The following is a 24,353-nucleotide window of genomic DNA, read 5'->3' as shown; positions in this document are numbered from 1 at the left end:
AAATAAATGGAAATATTCCCATGATAAACATTTAATAATGGCAATATTTAATTGGAATTTTTTTTTTTTACTTTCTACTGTATTTGTAGTGCGTGTGTGTGTGTGTGTAAAATAAAAATTAAAATAGATTTAAATATTGCCATTATTAAATGTTAATCAATTTATTTTGGTGGGGCCACTGAAAATGTAGGCAGGTCAAGTAAAATCTGAACTACTGACTGGAGTACCACTCACTAGTTGATGAAGTCGACGGCCTGCGTCTTGAGCTGGTCAGCGCTGTGCAGGTCAGCCAAGATCAGAATCTCTGCTGCGTTTTCCACGGACAGACTGGTGCACAGAGCGTCCTCACACATCACCTTCAGCCGCTCTAGAGCATACTAAAGACAGAGGCATGCACTTCAATAAAAATATGCATGCTAGAGTTGGCAAAACAAAGCACGTACTATTTGCAACCAATACTTGATTATCATTTTAGCTTGCCGCTCATGACATTCTGGTAATTTTATTGCTGTGTCTGGCAAGAAAAATGTGAATGCATGACTGTGAAGGGGCAAAAAATGCCATCGTGGCTTTAAAAAACTTCCTCTGTTTGGCATATATATAGCTAAATTTGGTGTTTGTGCTTGCGCAGTACTCGCCTTGTCAGCAGCAGCGAGCAGGTCGTCAGCCATCTTGTCCAGATTGGGTGCTTTGCCAGTGTAGATGAAGAACATCATCTCTTTAAAGACCTCAGCCTCCACGTCGTTTATCTCCACTCGGTTCTAGGCAGGAAATCACAGCAGAATCTGGTCAACCTTACAGTCTCAGAGAACATCAGGTCAGAAAACCCTCAAGATTCCTGTCAGTCTACTGACTGAGCTTTTGAAGTTTTAAGAGCTGACGTAATTGGACCTGATGCAGTTCAGGGTGTTAAAACTGTTGTAGAAGCATAATGCGTAATTGTGTCGAAATCTGGCTTTTCTGCTCCATAACAGCGAACACACCAAATTCACACGGCCACTGACCTCCACCATAGTGTGCATACGAGCACACAAAAGGACAGAGTGGCTAAAAGCAAATTAATATATAGTTCAGAAAGCCTCAATCCATTTTCTGTTCCTGCCCTGATCAATGTTCCGGAATGAGTGCTGCGAGTTTCTCTCTTCTGCCCAAGGCTGCCGGAGTACAAACTCTTTGTCGATTGTCGTGCTGGTAACAAAGGCTTTTCCGTCCCAGCCCGTCCATCACAGCTAAACTAATTAATCCAGCTACTGCTAGGAACTCCACCCCACCCACAGACACACGGCAAGGTCAAATGAAAAAGTTCACTCAAAAGTAAAAAACACAATTTATTAAAGGCTACTACAGAATATAAAAGTCTGTGTAGCCTAAAGGTGTGGCAACAGTCACATCTCAGGCTTTTTTTACACAAAGTTTTACCTCACTCACCCTGCAGATTGGGAGTATCATAATAAAAACGAAGGATTTGAGGATGAACCAGACACAAATAAATTTTTCAGACTAATCAAGAAGCAGAATTTCATAGAAACTCCGGATCTAAATCAGACAATCTGCCATTTGAGTCTGAGCAAACTAACGAACCCCCCCAAGCTAAGTACTTTGTGGCAATGCAAGCTTGTAAAGATGAGCCTAGCTAAAGGAAGAACGTGTCAACATTAGGCAGTTAACCCAAGACTAATGGTCAAAAGTACGAGACATCGTGACCAGCACAAGGAAAACCACAAAGTTAACACCAGAGGTTGTTTGATCCCAAGACAAAAGATCCAATACAGACCTCCTTCTTAAACCCTTTGAATGAGCCATCTTACCACAGGATTGAAATCCACAGAAATGCTTTTACATGATTAGAATGCATCATCACTCCAAAATTCTAGATTGACTTATAATTAAACATCATTCAACTGAATAATTCTATATCATGTCTATTAGATCACATAAGTAATTGTTATAACTATTAGATGGTTGACAAAGTGTTTCTTGTTTCCTATCAGTATGATCGTATGCTCATAATTCAGAAGATGGCTTGATTGAAATCTGTGCAAAATATATTGTATCCTTATAATAAGAAATCATGACTAAACTTTACTCTCTGCTAGAGCTGGAAAGTTAAGACACCAAGGGTCTTGTCAGATAACGTGTATTGTATAGTGAGAGGAAGAGGAACAGCCACCTCTGAACTAAAGACAGAGTCTAATTGGTCAGAACTCCCCTGAGAGGCTGGACAAGCATTCAAGTTAAAAATCTTAGGACACGAACAAAGCATTAGACGAATCATGTAGAGGAGACATGTAAACGAGCAGATGAAGAACCAGATCAAGATCAGAAGAACAGCTTCTTTCAAGCCATCTAATAACTCTCGTCTCACTTTTCTTTCTCTTACTTTGTTTCTTTTCTTTTCCATTGAGAGTCTCGGTCCTAAGTTAAGTTTTGTTGCAAAGTTCAAGGACTTCCAAAGACTTTCCATCCATCCGGCAACACACCATGTGATTGGCCGCCCAAGACATCAATCCAGACACGACGAGACCGCCAGCCAATCAACAAACCCAGAAAAAAACCTTTTTCGAGCAAAGGACGGAATCCCCAAAGGAACGCAAAGACAAATGCAAGTAGCCTCCAGACTGAACTGATGAACTGGTGCTTTGACATAAAATTTAATAACCCACCTAAGAAACGAAAGAAGGGTTAAATAAACAATTGATGGTTAGTTCAGGTCATGTCTTATAAGTGCATATATTGATATAGCATATTGATATAGCATATATATTTCATCATATCACTCTTAAAACTCATTATTTCCTCTCTTTCTTTCTGGAACTGGTGTGTGTGTGTGTGTGTGTGTGTGTGTGTGTGTGTGTGTGTGTGTGTGTGTGTGTGTGTGTGTGTGTGTGTGTGAGATATTAGTTTAATGTGTTAGAATAATCAAAGTCTTGTATGTATTATAAAGAGAAGTGTTCTTGCGTTATGTGCTTACGAATTTAATGTCTTAAACTGCTTATCTATTTTACCGTGCTAATAAATAGTGTTTTCACTATAGTTTGGATATTAATATCAGCTGCAGAGCTGATAGTTATGGCCCGTTCAAGTGAACACTGGACGAGTCCCTTACAGTAACTAGGTAAAAATTACGGGGCAAAGTCACACACAATAAAATGGAAGGCTGTGATGCTTTCTATTCTATGACCAAAACTACAAGGGGTTAGTTTGGCCAAACGTAAGAATTCACACACAGTCGTGACATTCCAAACCTACACTACCGTTCATAATTCAGTGAGTAGGATTTTATGTATCGAAATCAATACTTTTTTTTTTTAAAGTAAGGATGCATTAAATTAACAGTGACAGTAAAGACATTTATAATGTTAAAAAAGATTTCCATTTCAAATAAATGAGGGTGAGACAATGACAACATAATCAGGGCTCGACATTAACGCTTGCCCGGGACAAGTGGATTTTTAGAAGGGGCAAGTAAATAAGAATTTTACCTGCCCGACCGGACAAGAAGCCTGATTAGAACGTCAATAAAAAAAAAAAACTAGGGAATCACTAAAACGAGAGAATGATTCTGATTTTAACACACTTATTGTAAGTTGCGATCGATAGTGGATAATGTATTACTGACGGTAACAAGGTTGTGCACACAATGAAACTCAGTTAACAACATATTTACCGATAAATATTCAAAATGTGGAGATATTTTTAACATGATACAGTTAAGCAACCTCACACAAGTGCTGTTTTCCTGAATACCATAATGATTGAAAATGTGACATTGATTTCATACAACAGTTAAATAAAACCGTTAAAATGAGGTCACTTACATTTTAGATGCAATATTGACTGTTTTTGTTCCGTTTCAGCAGCGAAAATATTTCCAAACAAAGATCACAGCAGAACAATAGCGTATCTCACAGGAACACTCAGCCGTGTTTTCATTACTGAATGATTCAGCATTTTGAACGAGTCAAAGATTCAATGACCCATTCATAAACATCAGTCTCATTTTTGAATGAATCAGTTGTTTGAAAAAAATCTTTGAATGAATGACTCAATAACTCGCTCATTAAGGCGGTCGCCTGCCGCCACCTACTGGCGGTTTAGTGTTATGTTTAAAAGTATCATTCTTTCCAACGTTTCTTATTTGTATATTTAAAAAAATCTCATAACATTAGTTAAAGCAATTGTAATTTTTCAGTGTAAATGATTTAATTTGATCAGCCCTATAGTGTCTTATTATTCTAAATAATTAAATTTATTGATCAAATTTAGGAATTTAAAATGAAAGATGATGCATACATTTAAGATTGGGGGGGGGGGGGGGAGGCAGATATTACAATATGCAGATTTAAAGGTACAATATGTAAATAATATATATATATGATATCAAAATATCCAAAAAACACTTGCACAGTGTTATTTCTTTAAATTGGCTGCTTACATTATGCTAAATGTTTCCAAGAATTAGTAAATTCAGAGAAATTCACAATTTTAAATCTTACCCGTCCCTTGTAACTTGTAAGCCAGTCAATGACGTAATATCCGCGTTATCCCTAGTTTCGGCTTGTACTGCCATAGTAACCATGGTGACAGACATGGACAACTGCGTTACGTCTAGTGGCACACTGTTGTTTCATTCAAACATTATGGACCATGGCAAGCAGACTTTGGGACAAAAGGAGAACTAAAACAAGGATCAATATCAGCGTGGCGTTTTCGAGATGCCGAGAGCTACACGTCCGCAACTAACTTGGACTTGACAGAGCTTCACGAGTCACGACTTGACCGGGTCTTGCATGTACTTTATTAGACAGGTGAGCAAATGTACTTAAAACGAATCAATGTTATATAGCTCAACATGATGAAATGTTAGAATATGATCAGTATGTTATTCTAATGTTGATCTAGCTTACTGCTAGTGTCATACAGCCAACAAACTAACACATAGAATAACATTATAACTTTCAACTCACTCAAATGCAGTTTAGTATGATAGTGTAACGTTAGACCAAGTGAAACAATGCTGCGTTTAATTCGTCTAATAACTGACCAGTGTGAGATGTAATTCAGCACTTGCGGGTGGTTCGGTAGAATTAAATGTCCTCATTCCTTTATATCCGCGGGACTCGCGTGTGGCGCTGATATCTGTCTCTCATTAGCAATCACGCCCTGCTTCATACCAGTCAAGTTAAAAAACATGAATGTATTCAATCATCCATAAACATTATTAGATCCATCGGCATGACGACAAGTTCCATGATTCCACTTATTCACTGCGTCATCAACCTACGCCTTTGTTATTGTAAGAGGTTAGCGACCCCTAGCGGCAAACAAAACAACAACATATTGTAGCTTTAAATATATCAAAGCTGATTTAACACTGATAAGAATATTGCTTCAGAATAAATCAATTATATTTAAAAAAATAATAATAATAAAAATAATAATTATTAATATTATTCGGACAAGCAACTTTTTTACTCGGACAAGTAAATGACAGATTTGCTTAATGTCGAGTCCTGCATTTTTTTTTTTTTAAGTAAACTATCCTTTTAACATGACGCATGTGGATGCACTGCAAGAGATAAAGATTGCAGGTTTTCACAGTTCCTAAAACAGCTCCACACCAACCAAAAAAGAAAAAAAAAGAACTTGGTCATCAAAAGTACTCTGGTCCATACCTGAAGCTCTGGTGTGAAACGTCACTGAAGTATACAGACAAGCTCATGTGCAGATTTTCAGGAGTCTTTCCTTTAGATATAAAGGGCAACTCATCTGTTTAGTCTCTCTCTGATGAGGCATTTCCTCTCTATTCTCTTGAGATTTTCTCTATTTGAGCATCAAAGCCATCAATATTCTACAGATGCCACAGCTAAATCACTGAGCCCCAACCATCATCTAGACCTGACACACTCGCTTTCACACGTGCCTATACGCAAACTAAGCCCCAGATCCCAACATTCATCTATTAACCACACACACACACACACACACACACACCCTTCTCTTAGCACTTAACTCAGTCTCACATATTTGCATGGACCCTCACAAAATTAATAAGCCACACAAGCAAAAGGAACAACAGGAAATCTCACTGCTCCACAAACCCCAAAAGCAAGCACATCCTGTCCCAAAAAATGGTGCATGATGAAACTCTGGGAAAGGGGGGATATGGAGAGAACGACAGGAGGATGGAGGCAGAGGAATACTGGATCAGCAGATGGTGAAATATGTGAATATCATAGTTGATGATAAGGAGGAAGAGCAGGAAGTCTGTCAGGGGAAGGGAAGGGGTGTAGGATCATTTATATACTATTGCAGTACTTATTCATATAATGAATTAGCTTTTATTTTTTATATTTATATATTTATATTAGTGTCCTTTTATTATTTTGTATTATTTTCTTTATTTTTATTTTTATTTTGGTTTTATGCATTTCAACAAACTTATTTTAGTTGTCGAATTACATTTAAAAGAAACAAACATTTTTTTTCATTTTAATATTATTTTTAATAGTTTAAGTTGTAGCTAACAATAACAATGCTGCGAATATATCAAATAGATTCCAAAAATTCCACTTTTTGTATTTAACTAAGTGCAGCCCTCTTGATTTACACAGGCTATCCTCACTGCTGTGATCTATATCAGGCCTAATAAGACTGCCATATTAAAAAGCCACGTAAGAAAAATAGCAAATAGTGATTTATGATCGGCTATTGAAAACGAGCAGGAAGACAGTACAGTTGAGCAATTCTGTAAATGCAGAGGCATTAGATCAAACACACACGGCCGGACTGAAAATAATTCTTACTGAGAGATCACTAATACACTTACTGTATAAAAACCATAGAATTGAGACATCAGGAAAACACTTGCATGAAAAACAACATGAAATGTAAATGGTGTGAGGGGCTCTGTGATTGTGACAGCCTAAAAGGACTGGAGTTGTCTCACTGCTTTTGAAGATTAATGAGACAAAATGGGAGAAGGAAGGGAGACTACACCCGACTCACCTTTTTACTCTCCTCCATCTCGTGTTCAAACATAGCGCTGAAAACTGGGGAACGTGCTGAGAAAGTAAAAGAGAGAGAAGAAAGAGTTTTTTTAATACACAACACAAACTTACGTCAAAAATTTATAATGGAGCAAAACAGCGATAGGTCACTTTTTCAGCAGCACTGGTTTCAAGTATTTTCCTCCATTCATGTTCTCTGAAGGCAATTTAAAAATGTTCTTTGATAAAGAGTTCATGCTATGAGCTCTGAGAAGAACCACAACATTACAAATTTTTAAACCTTGAAAAAAAAAAAAAAAAAAAAAAATCAGAAAAAGAAAGGTACAATACAATCTACTCTTTTATGAGGAAAAGTTCTGCTTTCATGAAGCTTGGCAAATGACAATCAATTCAAATTATTTGTATAATGCTTTTGTGTTGAATCATAAGAGGTATGGTGAACAGGGATTCTGAAGAAATGTTTCAGTCAACATCTAACAGCGGTTCCTCCGACGACTTGTGCCTTGGTGCAACTGCCGAACCTTTTGGCTGATTAACCCAGGGAATGGTGGCGGCTCAGACCTTCCTCTCTGTTAAGTCTGGATATGGAGTCAGATCCATCTAGGGCAACTTTAACTTGTTTAAAAGGAGCATGTGAAGTCTGGCACATTCTCTCCCTCACGCGCACAGGCGTGCACACAGTCTAATCACAGCTCAGACACCAGCCGATCAGCTCAGTCTCCAAGGCGATTAATGAGCACTACCAGGTACGGCCAGATAACGAGGAATCCCGCCTCACCATGAGCGACAGCGGGAGAGAGTGAGGCTGTGTGAAACCTGAACAACGCTGCCCTCTCAGACAGCATACATTGGTAGGAAGGTATTCAAATGTTCCCCTAACATAATGTAAAAAAAATCTTGATTTTTGAAGGCAGCACATATGCGTCTTTCGTTGCCTATGATATCCCACAATCCTGTGCGTGTGGGTCAGCAGTTAGATTGAAAAAAAAAGAAAAGAAAAAAAAAGAAAAAAACGCTGTTGGTGTGACAGAGCAGTTAAAAACAGCGAAATAGTTTACACATGTACATTTTTAGCTTAAGATTAATTTTTAACCAGATATAAGCATTGTAGTCATTAAATATTCACTTGGTTATCTCTAAAGCTCACAGAAATTTGTTCTTGAAATGTAAAACCAGTTTCCATAAAAGGCGCCTTCATACTAAAAAGCTGTCTGGTGAGTCACTGACTGACTGGGCAATGAGACAGCTGTCTTATTCTTTGAACACAGCCAGAGGGAGATCTGAATATTATTTACTGATAAGACTTTAATGACGTAAAAAATCTACTAATAAATTTGTCAATATTTTTATGTAAACTTGTTGCGAATTTGTCATTAAAATGTACTAATGATATACAGATTCAGATTGTTTTATTTAGTGCCATGCCAGCATTCAAGGCTATTTTCATGGCAAAAATTCAATTACAAAAATACAAATATCATATAAATACAATAAAAACCAAACAAACAAAAACAGCAAATCATATTATACTAATGTATATACAGTATAGGTCATCATCAGCCACCTTAGTCTCTAAAGCCCGGGACACACCAAGCTGAAAAATCTTTTTTTTTCATTGTGTTCCATTTCGTTGTGTTCGTTGTGTGGCGTCTGTTTTTTGTTTTATTTTTTTGCGCGATTCAGCATGTAGAATCGGCATCGGGCCGTCGGTGAGAGAGAGAACTCTGATTGGCTGTTGAGCTTAGTGAATGAGTCAGTGCACAAGAATAAAAGTAGCAAGCAAAGAAGTAAAAACGGTACAGATAGAAGGCAGTTCTAATGTTACGTCATCTTACCTGAGTGTTCCTGGGCGAATATTTTAATAATAACATGAGCGGAGTGGAATAAAGAAAGTGATCAGCCGGATTGATATTCAAAACTGTAAGCACGCACTGCTTTGTTAACGGTGTGTTTCTCTCGGTGTGTTCAAGTGCAGCTTTTTACCCCGACGAAGGCAACAACACACTCGGCTTTCATCAGCGCTAGTTCTTTGCCGTCAGTTTGGTGTGTCCCTAATTTAAATATCTGCATTAGTGTTGTTAACTAAAACAAACTAAAACAATTAAAAATAGTTTTCAATAACTAAAAAAAAAAGAAGAAAAAAAGATGAAAAACTAAAAAGGAAAATTAGAAATGTTGCCTTGCCAACTAACTAAAATAAGTTGAAGTACTAAAATGACTAAAACTGAAGAAAAAAAAAAAAAAATTTGAATTAAAAATATTAATAAATACCATAGTATATAAATAATATTAAAATTAGACTAATCAGCCAACCCATATCAGTTGACATCTGCAATAATTTTATTTAAACTTGTGCTGACCAAATCTCTGCATATGTGAATAGAGTGCATGCGAGTGTGTGTGTGTTTTTACCACATACCTGCCAGAATAGCTTTGTGCGCCTGGAACTCTTGCCCAGCGACACACAGCGAGCAGTCCGTGAATCTGGAATGTTCCCACAGTCCGCCCAGTTCATCTGCCAGGCGGCAGTCAGGGACCTTCACCATGTTCATGGTGTTCTGACCCGAGATATTCACGGAGTCCTGCACCACACTCACCTAAACTCACAAAAACAGAATGTTTTGCACATGAAAAATTTGTATTTTAGCAGTTAAAACAATACTATCATACTAGAAAGAGATGCCTGCATATCAGCCCATGTATTGAACGCGTGCATTGTAAAGGTAGTTAGACTGGTATATTGACCATGCCAATAATCAGCCTATATTTGATCATTTTGAGATAACAGAAGTGGTCATTCCTCTCGGCGTCAGTTTCAAAATGGGACAACATTGTTAATTGATAGTTCACAATTTTAAATATTCTTAAGTGCCGTTGACTAAGTATTGAAAAAAAAGCACAGTGTATTTATTTAAAAAAAAAACTGAGTGCACCTTTATATTGTTATATATTATTATTCAATTATATATTAATTATATCAGCCATTAGCCACCCTTCTCCCGATAGTGGCCATTAAAAAAAAACACACAGAAGTCAATCACTACTTTAAGACACCAGATTCACGTGTCATTTAAGGACAACCATATGAAAAAGTAAAATATAAATTTTTCTTCAACTTGACACACGGATATATATACATATATATAAAACACACAAATATATACACATATATACATATATATAAAACACACACACACAAATCAACCACTACTTCAGATAGATTCATGTGCACTGGGTTAACCTTTGTGTTTATTTTAAAGACACATTTAAGGACATCTATATGTCAGCCAAAATGGTAGATTCTGATTATCAGGGGGGACACTACAACGACTGTTAAACAAGGGCAGCCGTCTAGTTATCTCTTAATTTGCACAAATTGCCTCAATTTGTTACTGGTCTCTGTGTGTGAGCGTGTGTATGTGTGTGTGAGCGTGTGTATGTGTATGTGTGTGTGGCGGGCCACCATGCTGACTTAGCCACCTGTTCCCGCAGACATAAGCAGGTTCATTTATCTCACTCCAGGTGATACACACACACACACACACACACACACGCACACACACGCACACACACGCACACACACGCACACACACGCACACACACGCACACACACACACGCGCACACACACGCACACACGCGCACACGCACAAATGCCACAGGTTCTCACACCAAGTTAATTGCCGTATAAGGCACATTTCCTTAATGAGCAAAACTCCTCACAGACAAGCCTCAAGACTGAGGATATTTCAAAACCTTGTAAGCTGCCTTCCTTTACAAGATTTTGGGCATCATAAGACAAGTACAGTATATTCAATTTAATTTGAACTGTGTAAAGGCAACGTTAGAAAACTGGAAATTTCTTATTTGCTGCATAATGACATTCAAGCTCAATTTAGCCAATTAAACAATTAGCACAATCCCACTATGTTTGTGGTTAAAAAACAAAACAAACAAAAAAACATTCAAGGACTATGAGCTGACAGGGGTGAAAATGACACCGAAGAAGAGTGAAAGGGAGTGAGAATGAGACGGAGCTGATGGAGATGGAGGAGAGTGAGTATGACACAGAGGAAGGGGGTAAAAGAGCACCACAAACAGGAAATTAAATGTCAAGGACCCTTGTATGTTCTTAATGGAGGAGCAGGCTTTCCCCTGAAGGAAAACAGGGAAGACAGCAGACGAGAAGGAGAGGGACAAACAAGGAAAGAGGGCGGGAAAACTAGCAAGATGAGGACAGGTTGGGGACCCAAAAAATACAACCATTTCCTGTTTACCCTTTCTGCTATCCATAAACTGAAAAATAAAATAAAAATGTCAAAAAATAAAATAAAATTGAATAAAATAAAATAAAAAAATTTTTTAATGCTCTTACAGTCGTAAATGTTCCCATTTTATAAGCAGGTGATTAATGCATCAGTCGCTGTGATTTCATCATTTTTGGTTCATTTCAAATTACCATGAAACATGAGAGAAAAAGCCTCAAGATAGTGTTGTAATGTCATGATTCATATCAAATATTATAGCTCAAGTCTTTTATTTTTTTAATAAAGCCTACGGAGAAACTGAGTGTTGAAAATGCTGCTGAAAAAGTCACTGGAGTTCTGAGTCAATCTGTATGTTTACAAACACAAGACTTTATCTTCAGCCTCAGAAATTGGACGGATCACTACTTTAAAGTCGAGCACATCACTTTAATGAGCAGTGCGAGATGGGCACTAGAGCAGCTCTGTGCTGTCTGGACTCTAGTATGAGAGAACTGTTTACTGTGTGTGTAAATCTAAACACAGAAACTAATGAGGGAGGAGGGTGTAAACTTGTGTGTATGCTATTCTCCCCCTGAATTTAATTAATGAACCTGCAACACACGTTAAATCCATATGCGGACATTCATCACTCACTCATTAGAACAGAAAAACAGAAAGAAAAAAAAGAAAAGAAACAATGCCAGGTGACTTCCTGCATCTATAAATACACACTTAAGGACAGCGGCAGTCCTGACTACTAGCACTGCATCAGCCTCATGCTAATGAGCTTGTCCAGGTTATAATGCATTCATTGATTAATCAAATCAAGCAGTGAGTAAATTACACACACTTTAATTAGCGAATTACCACACTGTATCTTCTCTCTTCATCTCTTAATAAACAAACACACCACTGTGCATCAATGCAAAAGACATTAAGCACAGAATGTTCCACTACTTCTCAGATATAAAATATTACTGTTTTTGCTGTATTTTGGATCAAATAAATGCAGCCTTGGTGAGCAAAAGAGACTTCTTTTAAAAACATAAAAAAAAAAAAAGACTGTCTGGTCTTTGGCAGGTCTAACAACATCATGACATATTACACCATGTCAATATTTATTTAACAAAAACTAGGCCAAAACAGAGAAGCCATGTGTGAAAAACTGCTAATCAAATGCCATTGATCTTCAGCAATCATGATCACCTCTATAAAAGCAGACATTTTGGCAGTTTGGTGGTCAAGAGCATGCAGGTGTGTTAACACAATGCCAAGGAGGAAAGACATCAGCAATGATCTTAGAGAAGCAATTGTTGCTGCCATTAATCTAGGAATGGCTATATGGCCATTTCCAAACAAAGTCCATCATTCTACAGTCGTGGTCAAAATTGATGGCACCCCTGATAAATATGATAAAAAATGGCTGTAAAAAATAAATCTGCATTGTTTATCCTTTTGATCTTTCATTCAAAAAATTCACAAAAATCGAACCTTTCATTGAAGTAAAATAATTGAAAGTGGGGGTAAATCACATTATAAAATAAATGTTTTTCTCCAAAACACGCTGGCCATAATTGTTGGCACCCTGTTATTAAATACTTTTTGCAACCTCCTTTTGCCAAGATAACAGATCTGAGTTTTCTTCTATAATGCCTGATGAGTTTGGAGAACAACTGACAAGAGATCAGAGACCATTCCTCCATACAGAATCTCTCCAGATCCTTCAGATTCACAAGTTCATGTTGGTGCTTCTTCTCTTCAGTTCAGCCCACTCATCAGATCAGGGAACTGGGACGGTCATGGCAGAAGCTTCATTTTGTGCTCAGTTACCCATTTTTGTGTTGATTTTGATGTTTGTTTTGGACCGTTGTCCTGATGGAAGATCCAACCACGGCCCATTATAAAATTTCTAGCAGAGGCCGTCAGGTTTTGATTTTTTATCTGTTTGTATTTGCTAGAATCCATGATACCATGTATCTGAACTAGATGTCCAGGACCTCCAGCAAATAAATAGGCCCACAACATATAAGATCCAGCAGTATATTTAACCGTAGGCATGGGGTACTCTTCATCCCTGTTTGCATCAAACACATCTGCTGGGTTTGCTGCCAAAAAGCCCTTTTTTTTTCGTTTTATCTGACTACAGAATCCGGTCCCTTTTGAAGATCCAGTCGTGTCTGACAACTGAATATGCTGGAGTTTGTTCTTGGAGGAGCGAGAAGGATTTAAAAAAATTTTTGGCTTTCTGAGCCCAAGACTCAACTAATCTCTGCAATTCTCCATCTGTGATCCTTGGAGAGTCTTTGGCCATTCAAACCATCCTCCTCACCATCCATTAAGACAATATAGACACACGTCCTCTTCCTGGCAGATTCGTAACATCTTTAGTTGATTATAACTTCTTAATTATTGCCCTGATGGTCAAAATGGGGATTTTCAATTCTTTAGATATTTTCTTACAGCCAGTTTCTATTTTGTGAAGCTCAACAATCTTTTGCTGCACATCAGAACTATATTCTTTGGTTTTACTCATTGTGATGGATGAGCAAGGGAATTTGGCCTTTGTGTTTCCTCATATTTAAACTCCTGTGAAACAAGAAGTCATAGCTAGACAATTTCATGTTCCTAGTCACCCTGGTGTGCTAAAAAAGGTAAATATTAATGGGAATATACTTCAGAGATATTTTTCTCATAAAAAATTCTAGGGGTGCCAACAATTATGGCCAGCGTGTTTTGGAGAAAAACATTTATTTCATAATGTGATTTACCCCCCAATTTCAATTATTTTACTTCAATGAAAGGTTAGATTTTTGTGCATTTTTTGAATGAAAGATCAAAAGGATAAACAATGCAGATTTATTTTTTACAGCCATTTTTTATCATATTTATCAGGGGTGCCATTAATTTTGACCACCACTGTACAGTGAGGAACATTATTCATAGGTGGAAAACATTCAAGACAGTTGCCAATCTTCCCAGGAGTGGACATCCCAGCAAATTCAGACATGTCAGACAGTGCAATGCTCAGAGAAACTGCAAACCCCTGTCACCCGACTTACAGTTTGTGTCGAACCACAACACAGCATTGACACCAGCATTACAGCTGTTAATAGCGCTAACGTTACTTTTTATGCAAATGGTGCGTTTCAAAACACTGTTGGACACATGATTAATATCCACAAATCCACCGCATGTTGGGCCATTCGCAGAGTGTCACTGGCACGGAGCCGTCGCCTTCCGTGATCTGCTCACCTCCCCACTGAGAAATTTCCTTTCCTTTTTCTTTGCTCCTCCATTGATACAGCTACAAGTTAACAAAACAGCGGAAGATAGTTTACAGCGTAACCTAGCAACGCACGCTGCTAGTCAACCGCACATGAACGCGCAATGCTAAGACCAGGCGTAGTTAAGCCTAGGCTTAAGTTTGGTTGGTGCAACCGACATTAGGTCAACTCTAAAGACTGGTCTTAACTAAGACCTACTTAGCAGTTAGGACCAGGCTTACTAAAGCCCTGTTGGTGCAACCGGCTCCAGATGATTTTTTGATTCTTAAAACCATAGAACTCAAAGGGGTGTGCTTTCTTTTTCACATGACGGTATAGACTCACATATATATATATAATCTATCAAAACGTTTGACAGAATGTGTCTGTTTGTTTTTGACATTTAGTGTAAAGAAAAGCATAAACTGTTTTTAATTTATACATGTGAAATAACTGGAAGTCCGTGACAAGAGAAGCCATGCACATTCAAGTTACAGATGGCAGCAGCTGCTCTTACGATAAGAATAAGGTAGATACTGCTACCTTGATGTAAAATTACTCATACCGTGATTTAGGTCATAATGCCCAACGCTATCAGAAACTATTATGTATATTATCTGATGTCAAAACTATGTGATCAGTTTCACTCACTGCATCCTAAAGAAACAGATACAGAACAACAGAGATGCAAGCTTTATTTGTGAGCAGCTGTATGTTTGTGACAGAGAGTTTGTGTTTAAACAGTCATTCTGTTACAGACAACACATATGTTTTTACACGCATCATTTCCACTCAAGCTGTTCAAGTCTGGCCCTGACCGCAAACCTCCCTTTTTCTCCTTCATCTGATCTTATTCCTCCCTTTCCCTCCTTCTGACACCAGCATCTGCCTCTCGTCTCACCGAACTCGTTGTGATAATGTATGTGTGTGAGCTGACTCGTGCGCAGAGAGACTACCAACCTCATACATCCGTGAAAAGGGATTTCTGACTTTTGTAGAGATGCAAGCACAACACTGAGGAAACGATTAATGCGTTTTGGGGTGTTTCTCAGAGGATTGTAATACATCAGTTTGTCACATATGTTGTGTGAATGTACAGTATACAGAGAAACTTTCAGTGTAAATACTAACACAATCAAATCCTCTTTCACTTTCATTAAGGTAACATGGTTTAGCACTTCTCCTTCCCTTCATCACACTCTCATCTCTGCTGAGCCCTCAGTGTTTTGGGGGTGAAGAGAAACAAAGCAGATGCTGCAGGTACAGAACATTCCTTCCTCTTAAAGTGACAGTTCACTCATAATTTCCCCACACTATGTTGTCCAAAACTTGTATGACTTTCTTCTGTGGAACATACAATACCGTTCAAAAGTCTGAGGTCATTAAATGTTCTTTTTGAAAGAAATTAATACTAACATTCAGCAAGTACAGTAAACTGATTAAAAGTGACAGTGAAGACATTTATAGTGTAGTAAAATATTTCTATTTCAAATAAGTGCTGTTCTTTTGAAATTTCTAATCATCAAATAATGTATCAAGGTTTCCACAAAATGTTAAGCACAACTGTTTTCAACATTGACAATAAGAAATGCTTATGAAGCAGCAAATCATCATTAGAATGATTTCTGAAGGATCATGTGACACTGAAGACTGGGGTAATGATGCTGATAATTCAATTTTACATTATCTTACTATATTTTTGATCAAATAAATGTAGTCTGGTTGAATATAAAAAAGTACTGACTTTAAACGTTTAAATGGTATAAGGAGAAATATTGGAGGCTTCAAGCTTCAAAAAAGGAAGCAAAAGCACCATAAAAGTATGAGAGTGAATAAATAATCTTAATTTTTCAGTGAACTATTCCTTCAACTTGCTACCATTTCTTAACTTTTGTGTGTGTATATGTGTGTACGCATATATCAGCAGCAGATGTTGCAGCCGTAGTGGATCTCGGAGATATCAGTGTGGCATATGGCTGCACTGAGTGAAAGATGGCTGCTGTCAGATGGAGAGAGAGAAGTGCAGAGCTCATTTATTTACTATGAGCAATCTACCTGCTGGAGGATGTAGGTGGAGTGAGGGAGCGATGGAGAGGTGAGAAAGAAGAAGAAAGAGAAAGCAAGAACAGGTGAAGGAGAGCGAGGGAGGGGAGGGAGGGGAGAGAGAGAACAAAATTCTAGGAAAAGAAAAATGGAGCTTGGAACTAGAAAAGGAACAGAAGAAAATAGCTACCAAAGTCAACGAATCATTAGCTAAAACTGATGCGTTATCAATCTGATTTGTCGCCAGTCTTTAAAGTGGGAGAAAAAGAAACCAGAATTAGATCCTCATTGTCCTCCTAAATCCCTCCATCTCACTGGCCACAATGACACCAAGTACTCCACCTCTAATGGGACCCCTCTCCTCATTAAAAACACAGAGGGAGAAAAGGAGAGAGAGAGAGAGAGAGGAATGTATGCTCAGGCCCTTATTTAAGGTGCTAACACCTAAAAAAGAAATAGAGAGAAACACCTCAAATGTAGGCAAAAAAAAAAAAAAATATATATATATATATATTCCATAAGAATGGAATTGTGGGAGGAAAAATGTGAGTTAAGAATGGTGCAAGAAGGAACAAAGGAGGAGGCAATGCTAAAGTTCTAGGAAATAGTAATGAGATACAGGAAGAGAGTGGAAAGGAGGAGGAGGAGAAGGGAAAGGAAAGAGTCCATCCATCTTGATTAGGGATGTGTAAAACTACATATTTTCAAGACTAGCCAACTAAATAGTTTAAGTTGATTTCAGGATCACCTGACTCCTATCAGACATTTCTTTGGGAGTGTTTACATAAGGCACTTCTGTTCAAAAACAGCTAGACGGAGCGCAGCGGAACAAAACTGGGATCTCAAGGGGGGGTTTTTTTATTTATTTTTTAGAGTTTGACTATTTCTAAACAACACTTGTAGCAGAACGCTCAAACACTGCAAGGCATTGCGTAACAACTAAAAGCATCCGTCTGAATGTCTATGACTATAGTGCTTTGAAGGGGTTGATTTTAAAAGACACTATTTTTCAATTAATACTTTTATTTAAAGTACTAATTGATCCACAAATATTTGTGTTTCAAATAAATGCTATTGTTGGAACATTTTGTAACAATGTAAAAAGTGCCTCAGTTTTCAACACTGACAATAAGAAATTAGTCTTGAGCACCAAATCAGCATAACAGAATGAAAGATAATATGACACTGAAGAGTAGAGTAATGATGCTAACAATTCAGCCATTACTTTATATCTTAAAATATATTAAAGGGATGGTTCAGAGTCATTTCAACCTAGGGTCCTTTACACCATGACCTCGAGCCAAACACCCTTTTTTTCCCCTTGGTCGAACATTATTAAAGTTAGAGCTTATTTAGAGATATCAGCCGGATGGCTTAGTGCAGACGCTAATGTATCCAAGTTTGTATCTCGTAAAATGACCCCACTAATGATGCCCAGAATGGTACCAAACTTATACAGTAGTACAAATAGGTTCTGTACTCATAAAACGAGGCATTGGAAAGTTTGTAAGCACATCAGGAGTTTATTTAAATAACACTTGCCTGATGGCTTATGCAACCGCTAACCCGGACGTCGAGGTCACTTCCGTGCTTTGGGAAAAAAATAATAATAATTCCTTTGCAAAACTCACAAGTGTAAGGGAAAAGCTAGCGAATTTAACAGTCCACAGAAATATATCCCAAAAAATGTATTATTTTTTCCGAAGTGTTGACAACTTAGTGTTAACTAATAATTGTTGCAAACTGGTACTACCAACAAAATATTACTGCATTCCTGGAACTAGGCATCGTTACACTACATCCTTATGCATCGCTTTCTGCCAGGACTTTTACGGGCTTTTCCCAAATCACGGAAGTGACCTCGACGTCCGGGTTAGCGGTAGCGTAAGCCATCAGGCAAGTGTTATTTAAATAAACTCCTGATGTACTTACAAACTTTCCAATGCCTCGTTTCATGAGTACAGAACCTATTTGTACTACTGTAGAAGTTTGGTACCATTATTAGTGGGGTAATTTCCGAGATACATCCTAGGATCCATTAGCGCCTGCACTAAGCCTTTCGGCTGATCTCTCTAAATAAGCTCTAACTTTAATAATGTTCAACAAAGGGGAAAAAAAAGCTTCTGAGGGGGTGTTTGGCTCGAGGTCATGGTGCAAAGGACCCTAGGTTGAAATTACTCCGAACCATCCCTTTAAAATAGAAAACTTAAAAATATTTACAATTGTAATGATAATTCACAATATTACTGTCTTGTCTATTTTTGATCAAATAAATGCAGCCTTGGTGAGCAGAAGAGACTTTGAGCCCAAACTTTTGAAAAGTAGTATATCTAAAAAACTACGAAAGGAAGCCCAGCATATGATTGGTCGTGCATCACTTACCTCACAGAAGAGTGTCAATTTGTCATCAGGCAGCAGCCCATTGGCCTCATCCAGGAGGAAGTCTCTCCTTATGAACTTCTTGAAACCCCAGTCCTTTCCTTGAACGAAGCGATACGCTCGCTGACTCTCTGCACAAAATTAAACATATTGGCACAAAATTGATTAGGTGGACACAGAACACCGGTCTTGCGCCAGGTCTCTGTAATGGTATGACCTGTCAACATAAATTTCATCTAAAGAACCTTCAAAACAATACAGAACATCCGCTAATTCAGTCAAGTATTAGATTGAGGCAAAAACAAATATGCAAGACATCTCACAGACACAGATCAGACTAATCTGAATCCAAAAACTCTAATAATAATTTAAGAGGCTTTTCCACCTATCTGGCAAGGTCTATAATCTTGCTCTCCATTAATTTCTGCTTTATAACCAGTCTGATTATTCTGTGATTTTTCGTTCTCCTGCTGTTTCTCTGAAAGCACATTAAACCTGCATGAATGCATGAACCTCCACACACGCGCACACACACACACACACACACACACACACACACACACACACAGTGGTTTATTTTAAGGGGAGGTGTAGAGGGGAAGGAGGAGGAGGGGGAAGGAGGAGGAGGGGGAAGGGGGAGGTGTAGAGGGGAAGGGGGGAAGGGGGAGGTGTAGAGGGGAAGGAGGAGGGGGGAGGAGGGGGAAGGGGGAGGTGTAGAGGGGAAGGAGGAGGAGGGGAAGGGATGAGGAGGAGCAGAAGCGGGAGGAGGAGGAGCAGAAGCGGGAGGAGGAGGAGGAGAATGAGAAGGGGGAGGAGGAAGAAAAGGGGAAGGAGGAGATTGAGAAGTGGAGGAAGGAGGAAAGGGGGAGGGAGGAGGAATGGAAGGAGAGGAAGGAGGAGAAGGATGAGGAGTAGAAGGAAGGGAGGGAGGAGGAGTAGAGGGAAAGGAGGAGGAAGAGGGAAAGGAGGAGAAAGAGGAGAAGGAGGAAGGATGAGGAGGAGTAGAGGGGAAGGAGGAGGGGGGAAGTGGAGGGGAAGGAGGATGAAGGGATGAGGAGGAGAAGAAAGAGAAAGAGAAGAAAACGGAGAAGGGGAAGAGCAAGAACAGCATGGAGAAGAAAAATAAGAGAAGGATGAAGTACAAAAATACAAGAAAGTGATGCTGAATCAAGACATATATCGACATTACCTACAGGAGGATTTCTCCTTTGTCACTACTTTCACGCACAGAAGTGGAGAGGAGAAATTCATGACACATTAAGTGGGGAAGAGTGAAAAAAGGAGAGATGAATAGATTCCTTTGTGCTTTTGTTGCATTGTGGGTATGTGTGACAAGCACACTCTATCAAGCGTGACATCCTCTCTTCGTAAACGTTACACTTGTTCTAGTGAAGCATCTTTCCTCTTTTCTCTGTCAGCCAAGTGCAGCTGGGGCTCAAATCATTTTGGGTTAATCTGCTGCTGTAGTTTGTTTGTGTGTATGTGTGTGCAGGGGTTTTAACATGGTGTGAAATGGCTGTGTTCACAGCTCGACTGTGACAGTCATCCACACAATGGGGGAGCAGAAGAAGGGCAACAAAACACATGCCTCAGGAAGACCCTTGTCTCCCTTCAAAACAGAACTTGAGTCACAGTAACTTTCCAAAGACTGATGCTGGTATCCAGATAGCACAAAGGCTAATATAATACTGATTATAGTAATTACTATATTTTGCATATAGAAAAGTCAATTTTAGAAAAACATTGTGACAAATAAGCAGAAAATGTCAATTACATTTTTTTTATTAGTGTAATACTATATTTTTTCAAATGTATTTCAGATGTATTAACTCTTTACAAATTATACTTTTAGACATTTGTATTAGATTGGCAAACGTGCCAAGTTGTCATAAAAATGGTAAAATAAATAAAATGGCAAAGTGTCACTTTATTTTTGTTAAATTAAAACAAAATATAAAATGTAAAAGTTGCCTTTTGATTTTGTGGTGAACTTACACATCGACTAGACTCACTTTGGTTCACCATAGTTTAGTGTTAATATTTTTGCCTGTCAAATAAAATGTATCATCTTCAGTCAGTGCGTGTCCACGCTGCCCGTGTTATTTTGATGCATCGTTAAAGAACTGTGGCTCTCAACTCTTCATTAGATGACACATTATTTAAGGCTCTGTTGAAGTATGGCTTTCAGGACTGCCTGTATTGCTCATGAGTTGTGATGTCTCGAATTGAACAGACAGGAGTGTTCACAGATGGCATGTTTTGATTCAGCTGCTTTGGAGAAGATGCTGATGGACCTGTGGGTAATTAACCCTCCCAGCATCAAGAACTTCCCAGTAAATCAAGTTACTCACCTATTAAATGGGAGAAGCAGAATTTAAAAACTTAATTTTTCAAACCCCACACCATACTGGCATGAACACAACAGGTGAAAGCAACTTTTCTGCTCATTCCATGACAGAAACAGCCAAAAAACTATTACATTCCACATGCTTAAGCAAAATCCTTGACCACAGATGCACAAAACTTTAAGAAATATAAAAAGAATATGGAGAGACAGAGCGAGAGAGCGAGAGGAAGTGGAAAGAAAAAGTGACAGAGACACTGATTGGTCTCTCGAGGAAGTCTGAGGTCAGATCAGGGCAGTGGCTAAATTTGTGCTCTCATTGGGGACGTCTGGCAACTAACCAATTGCAGTAGGGCAGGGAAAGTTCCTGTTGGCATCCAACCAGGGTCAAGCCTCTGTGGACACGAATACACAAGCAGCGAGGAGGAGTGTTTTAGGATGTCTGACAGAATACCGCTCCAATAAGAAAGGACTGACAGATGGATTATGCAGATATCAAGGGATAAGAGAGGGTTAAAGCATTGAAAAAGAAAGAGCAGTCAGTAGGAATACATATTCAAGCCCCGGCACTGGGCATTGGGGCACAGTGCCTAATGTCCTGGTTCACAGAGAGAAAAAGAGAAGGTTGCTCGGATCATAAACGCACTAAGCATACACCCACAGAAAGCCAGGGAGGTTGAAAGGCCAAGTTCTGTTTGCCCATACCTTAAAACACGTTTGTAAGTGAGCAAAAATAGGTGAATTCCTGTGGGCATGCATCAATTGATCAGAGTTCAACAGCGAACCATTTTAATCTGCAACACCACAATTCCAAACTCCTCGAGAAAGACACTGAGGGCGTTAAGTAGTCTCAGCCTCGGACGAAATGCCCATTGAGCGCCCACAGATGACCTGATGCATACTGCACTGCGCACACACACAAAGCAGCTAAAGTTGGCAGAAATAGCCAGTTCTGATCCAATTGGCTTGCACATTCGCAATTTTCAGGTGTCAGGATACACAGGTTATTCTCTACTGAAGAATTCCTTATTGGATTTGCCAACATTTGCAAGGACCATGGCATCTAGTCTTTGAAAGATATCCAAAAAAGCCACGTAGTAGCAAGCAAATTATATATATTTTAGCAGATGGTCTTTTAGTTAGATGGTCGATTCCCGTCTACATGGGCGGTTGTTGGACAGAATAAGCTGCAAAGTTGTGAGATTTTACGAGAATAGTCAAAAGTCTGGCTATATGACACTAAATAAAGAAACAGAGAGATGTGTTACATTTGCTTCAAGAACAACAAAAACATCCTCTACGTGCACTCTGCCATTAATAGAGAGTTCAGTAACACGGTGTCAGAACAATAATGAGAGTAAACTGACATTCTCACAACAGCATCAACACAATCCGCTAGTGTAAACACCATCCAATAATTCCTCTAACCTTGAAACTTCTATACAAACATACAGAGAGCAAAACACCTTTAACTGTCTGATATGATAAACCATCAGCTTAGACTGGCTTGTCTCGATTGGGTCTGTAAAAAGTCAGATCTCTGGGTGGTTCTTGGCTAGAATAAGCTGCAATTTGGACCACAATTTATGTTGTTAGTCAAAACTCCAGCTACATGAGTGCACGGCAAAGTATTTAAATATAAAATCTATATATGAGAGCAACAGAAACAAACACAGTTTAATAGCATTAGTTAAGACCTGCCAGCAGGCGAATGCGGGTACTTTTTGCACAGATGTGACGGGTAACCTTTATAAAATGTGTGTTTATATCACATGTATTTGAATGAAAGTTACTGATAAAACTAGATACTCACCAGTAAATGTGGTTGGCAGGCCAAAAAAATATTTCCTACTCTGATTAATACATGTATAGACTGCAAATGACTTAAATGGATATCACAAAAGCAGTTACGTTGCAAAACCTCATTCTTCTGTGGCTTTACAGTGAAACGGTCAGCGTTATAAATGTTGATCTACGGGAGTATTAACAGCTATGGACCACGCGGGGCTGAGAGCAATAGCAGTAAAGCTCTGTGGTGTAAATATTCATCAAACGGTCAATAGCCAATAAAGCAAGTTCAGAATCAATATCTGCCAGCATGCAGTCTCATCTGAATAACTACACACGGCACGCAGAGCAGAGATCGTCAGCTAGGTAGTTTATACACTACCCAACATCCATCTGTGTGAATCTTTCATTTCTCTATTAGCCCAATGCCTCTTTAGAAATATCCATTTCTAAAAGCATACTCACAAAAAAAAAAAAAACACTGGAGTAATGGCTGCTGATTTCAAATCAAATCAAATCCAATCACAGGAATTGACTGTATTACTGTTTTTGATGTATTTTTGATCAAATAAATGCAGCCGTGGTGAGCATAATTGACTTATTTCAAAAACATTTGAAAAAAATCTTACTGACTTTTGAACAGTAGTGCACTTCTGATGGGATGTAGCAAAAGATGATCATGGTAATGACGTAAAATAAATTCTACTGACCTATCCATGTAGTAGCCCATCTAATAATCTAGCCATTAATTTAAAATATACTTCTTTGTTCATATAGATCTGTTACATAAATTTGTACTTTAGATTAACAACGTAAATTATTGCGTGAATTTAGTAACAAGTTAATTTCTGTATTATTTAATGGACTTTATTTCTTCTATGCTATGAAGTGGAGTTTAGTGATTGTTTTGTGATTGGGGGTTTTGGAGCATCTCTGACTTCACTTCATGTGGGCCTTAGATTTCGTCCATGGGAGCTCTCATTATTAAGGTTCACAATTCGTCTGGAAATTTGACTTGAGCTGAAATAAAAAGAAATCTTTTTCCAAGACAAACAAGACCCCTGCTTAAAAAAAAACCCGGAGCTGCACCTGAAAGAAATCTGCAAGCCATTGCAGCAGACTACATACACAGTGTTCTCCTGAAACTGATCATCGATCTTCAGAGGGGAACAGGTTCCTCTGCACCTCTATTTGCTCGGCGTCATGCGTAGGACTGACTCCATAAACACAAGTCATGCTGCAGAGTCCCAGTGCCTTCTCGTAGCCCTCTTAATTAAAGCA

At 38.5% G+C, this 24,353-nt stretch overlaps 1 protein-coding gene across 1 annotated transcript in view; it reads right to left on the bottom strand.

Annotated features, from left to right (window-relative positions):
* spop (speckle type BTB/POZ protein) overlaps positions 1-24,353 on the bottom strand; it is a 79,289-nt gene that overhangs the window by 7,586 nt on the left and 47,350 nt on the right. Inside the window, exons 6-10 of the mRNA XM_084110386.1 lie at positions 18,944-19,071; positions 9,430-9,607; positions 7,009-7,064; positions 639-761; positions 235-377 (exon numbers count right to left, since the gene is read on the bottom strand). Of these exons, the coding sequence (XP_083966512.1) occupies positions 235-377; positions 639-761; positions 7,009-7,064; positions 9,430-9,607; positions 18,944-19,071 (628 nt within the window). The remainder of the gene's footprint in view (positions 1-234; positions 378-638; positions 762-7,008; positions 7,065-9,429; positions 9,608-18,943; positions 19,072-24,353) is intronic.

Source organism: Abramis brama, assembly GCF_963993115.1.
Source record: "Abramis brama genome assembly, chromosome: 1".
Classification (NCBI taxonomy): domain Eukaryota; kingdom Metazoa; phylum Chordata; class Actinopteri; order Cypriniformes; family Leuciscidae; genus Abramis; species Abramis brama.
Note: the sequence above shows the minus strand (reverse complement) of the source record. Positions and strands in the feature narration are given on the sequence as shown.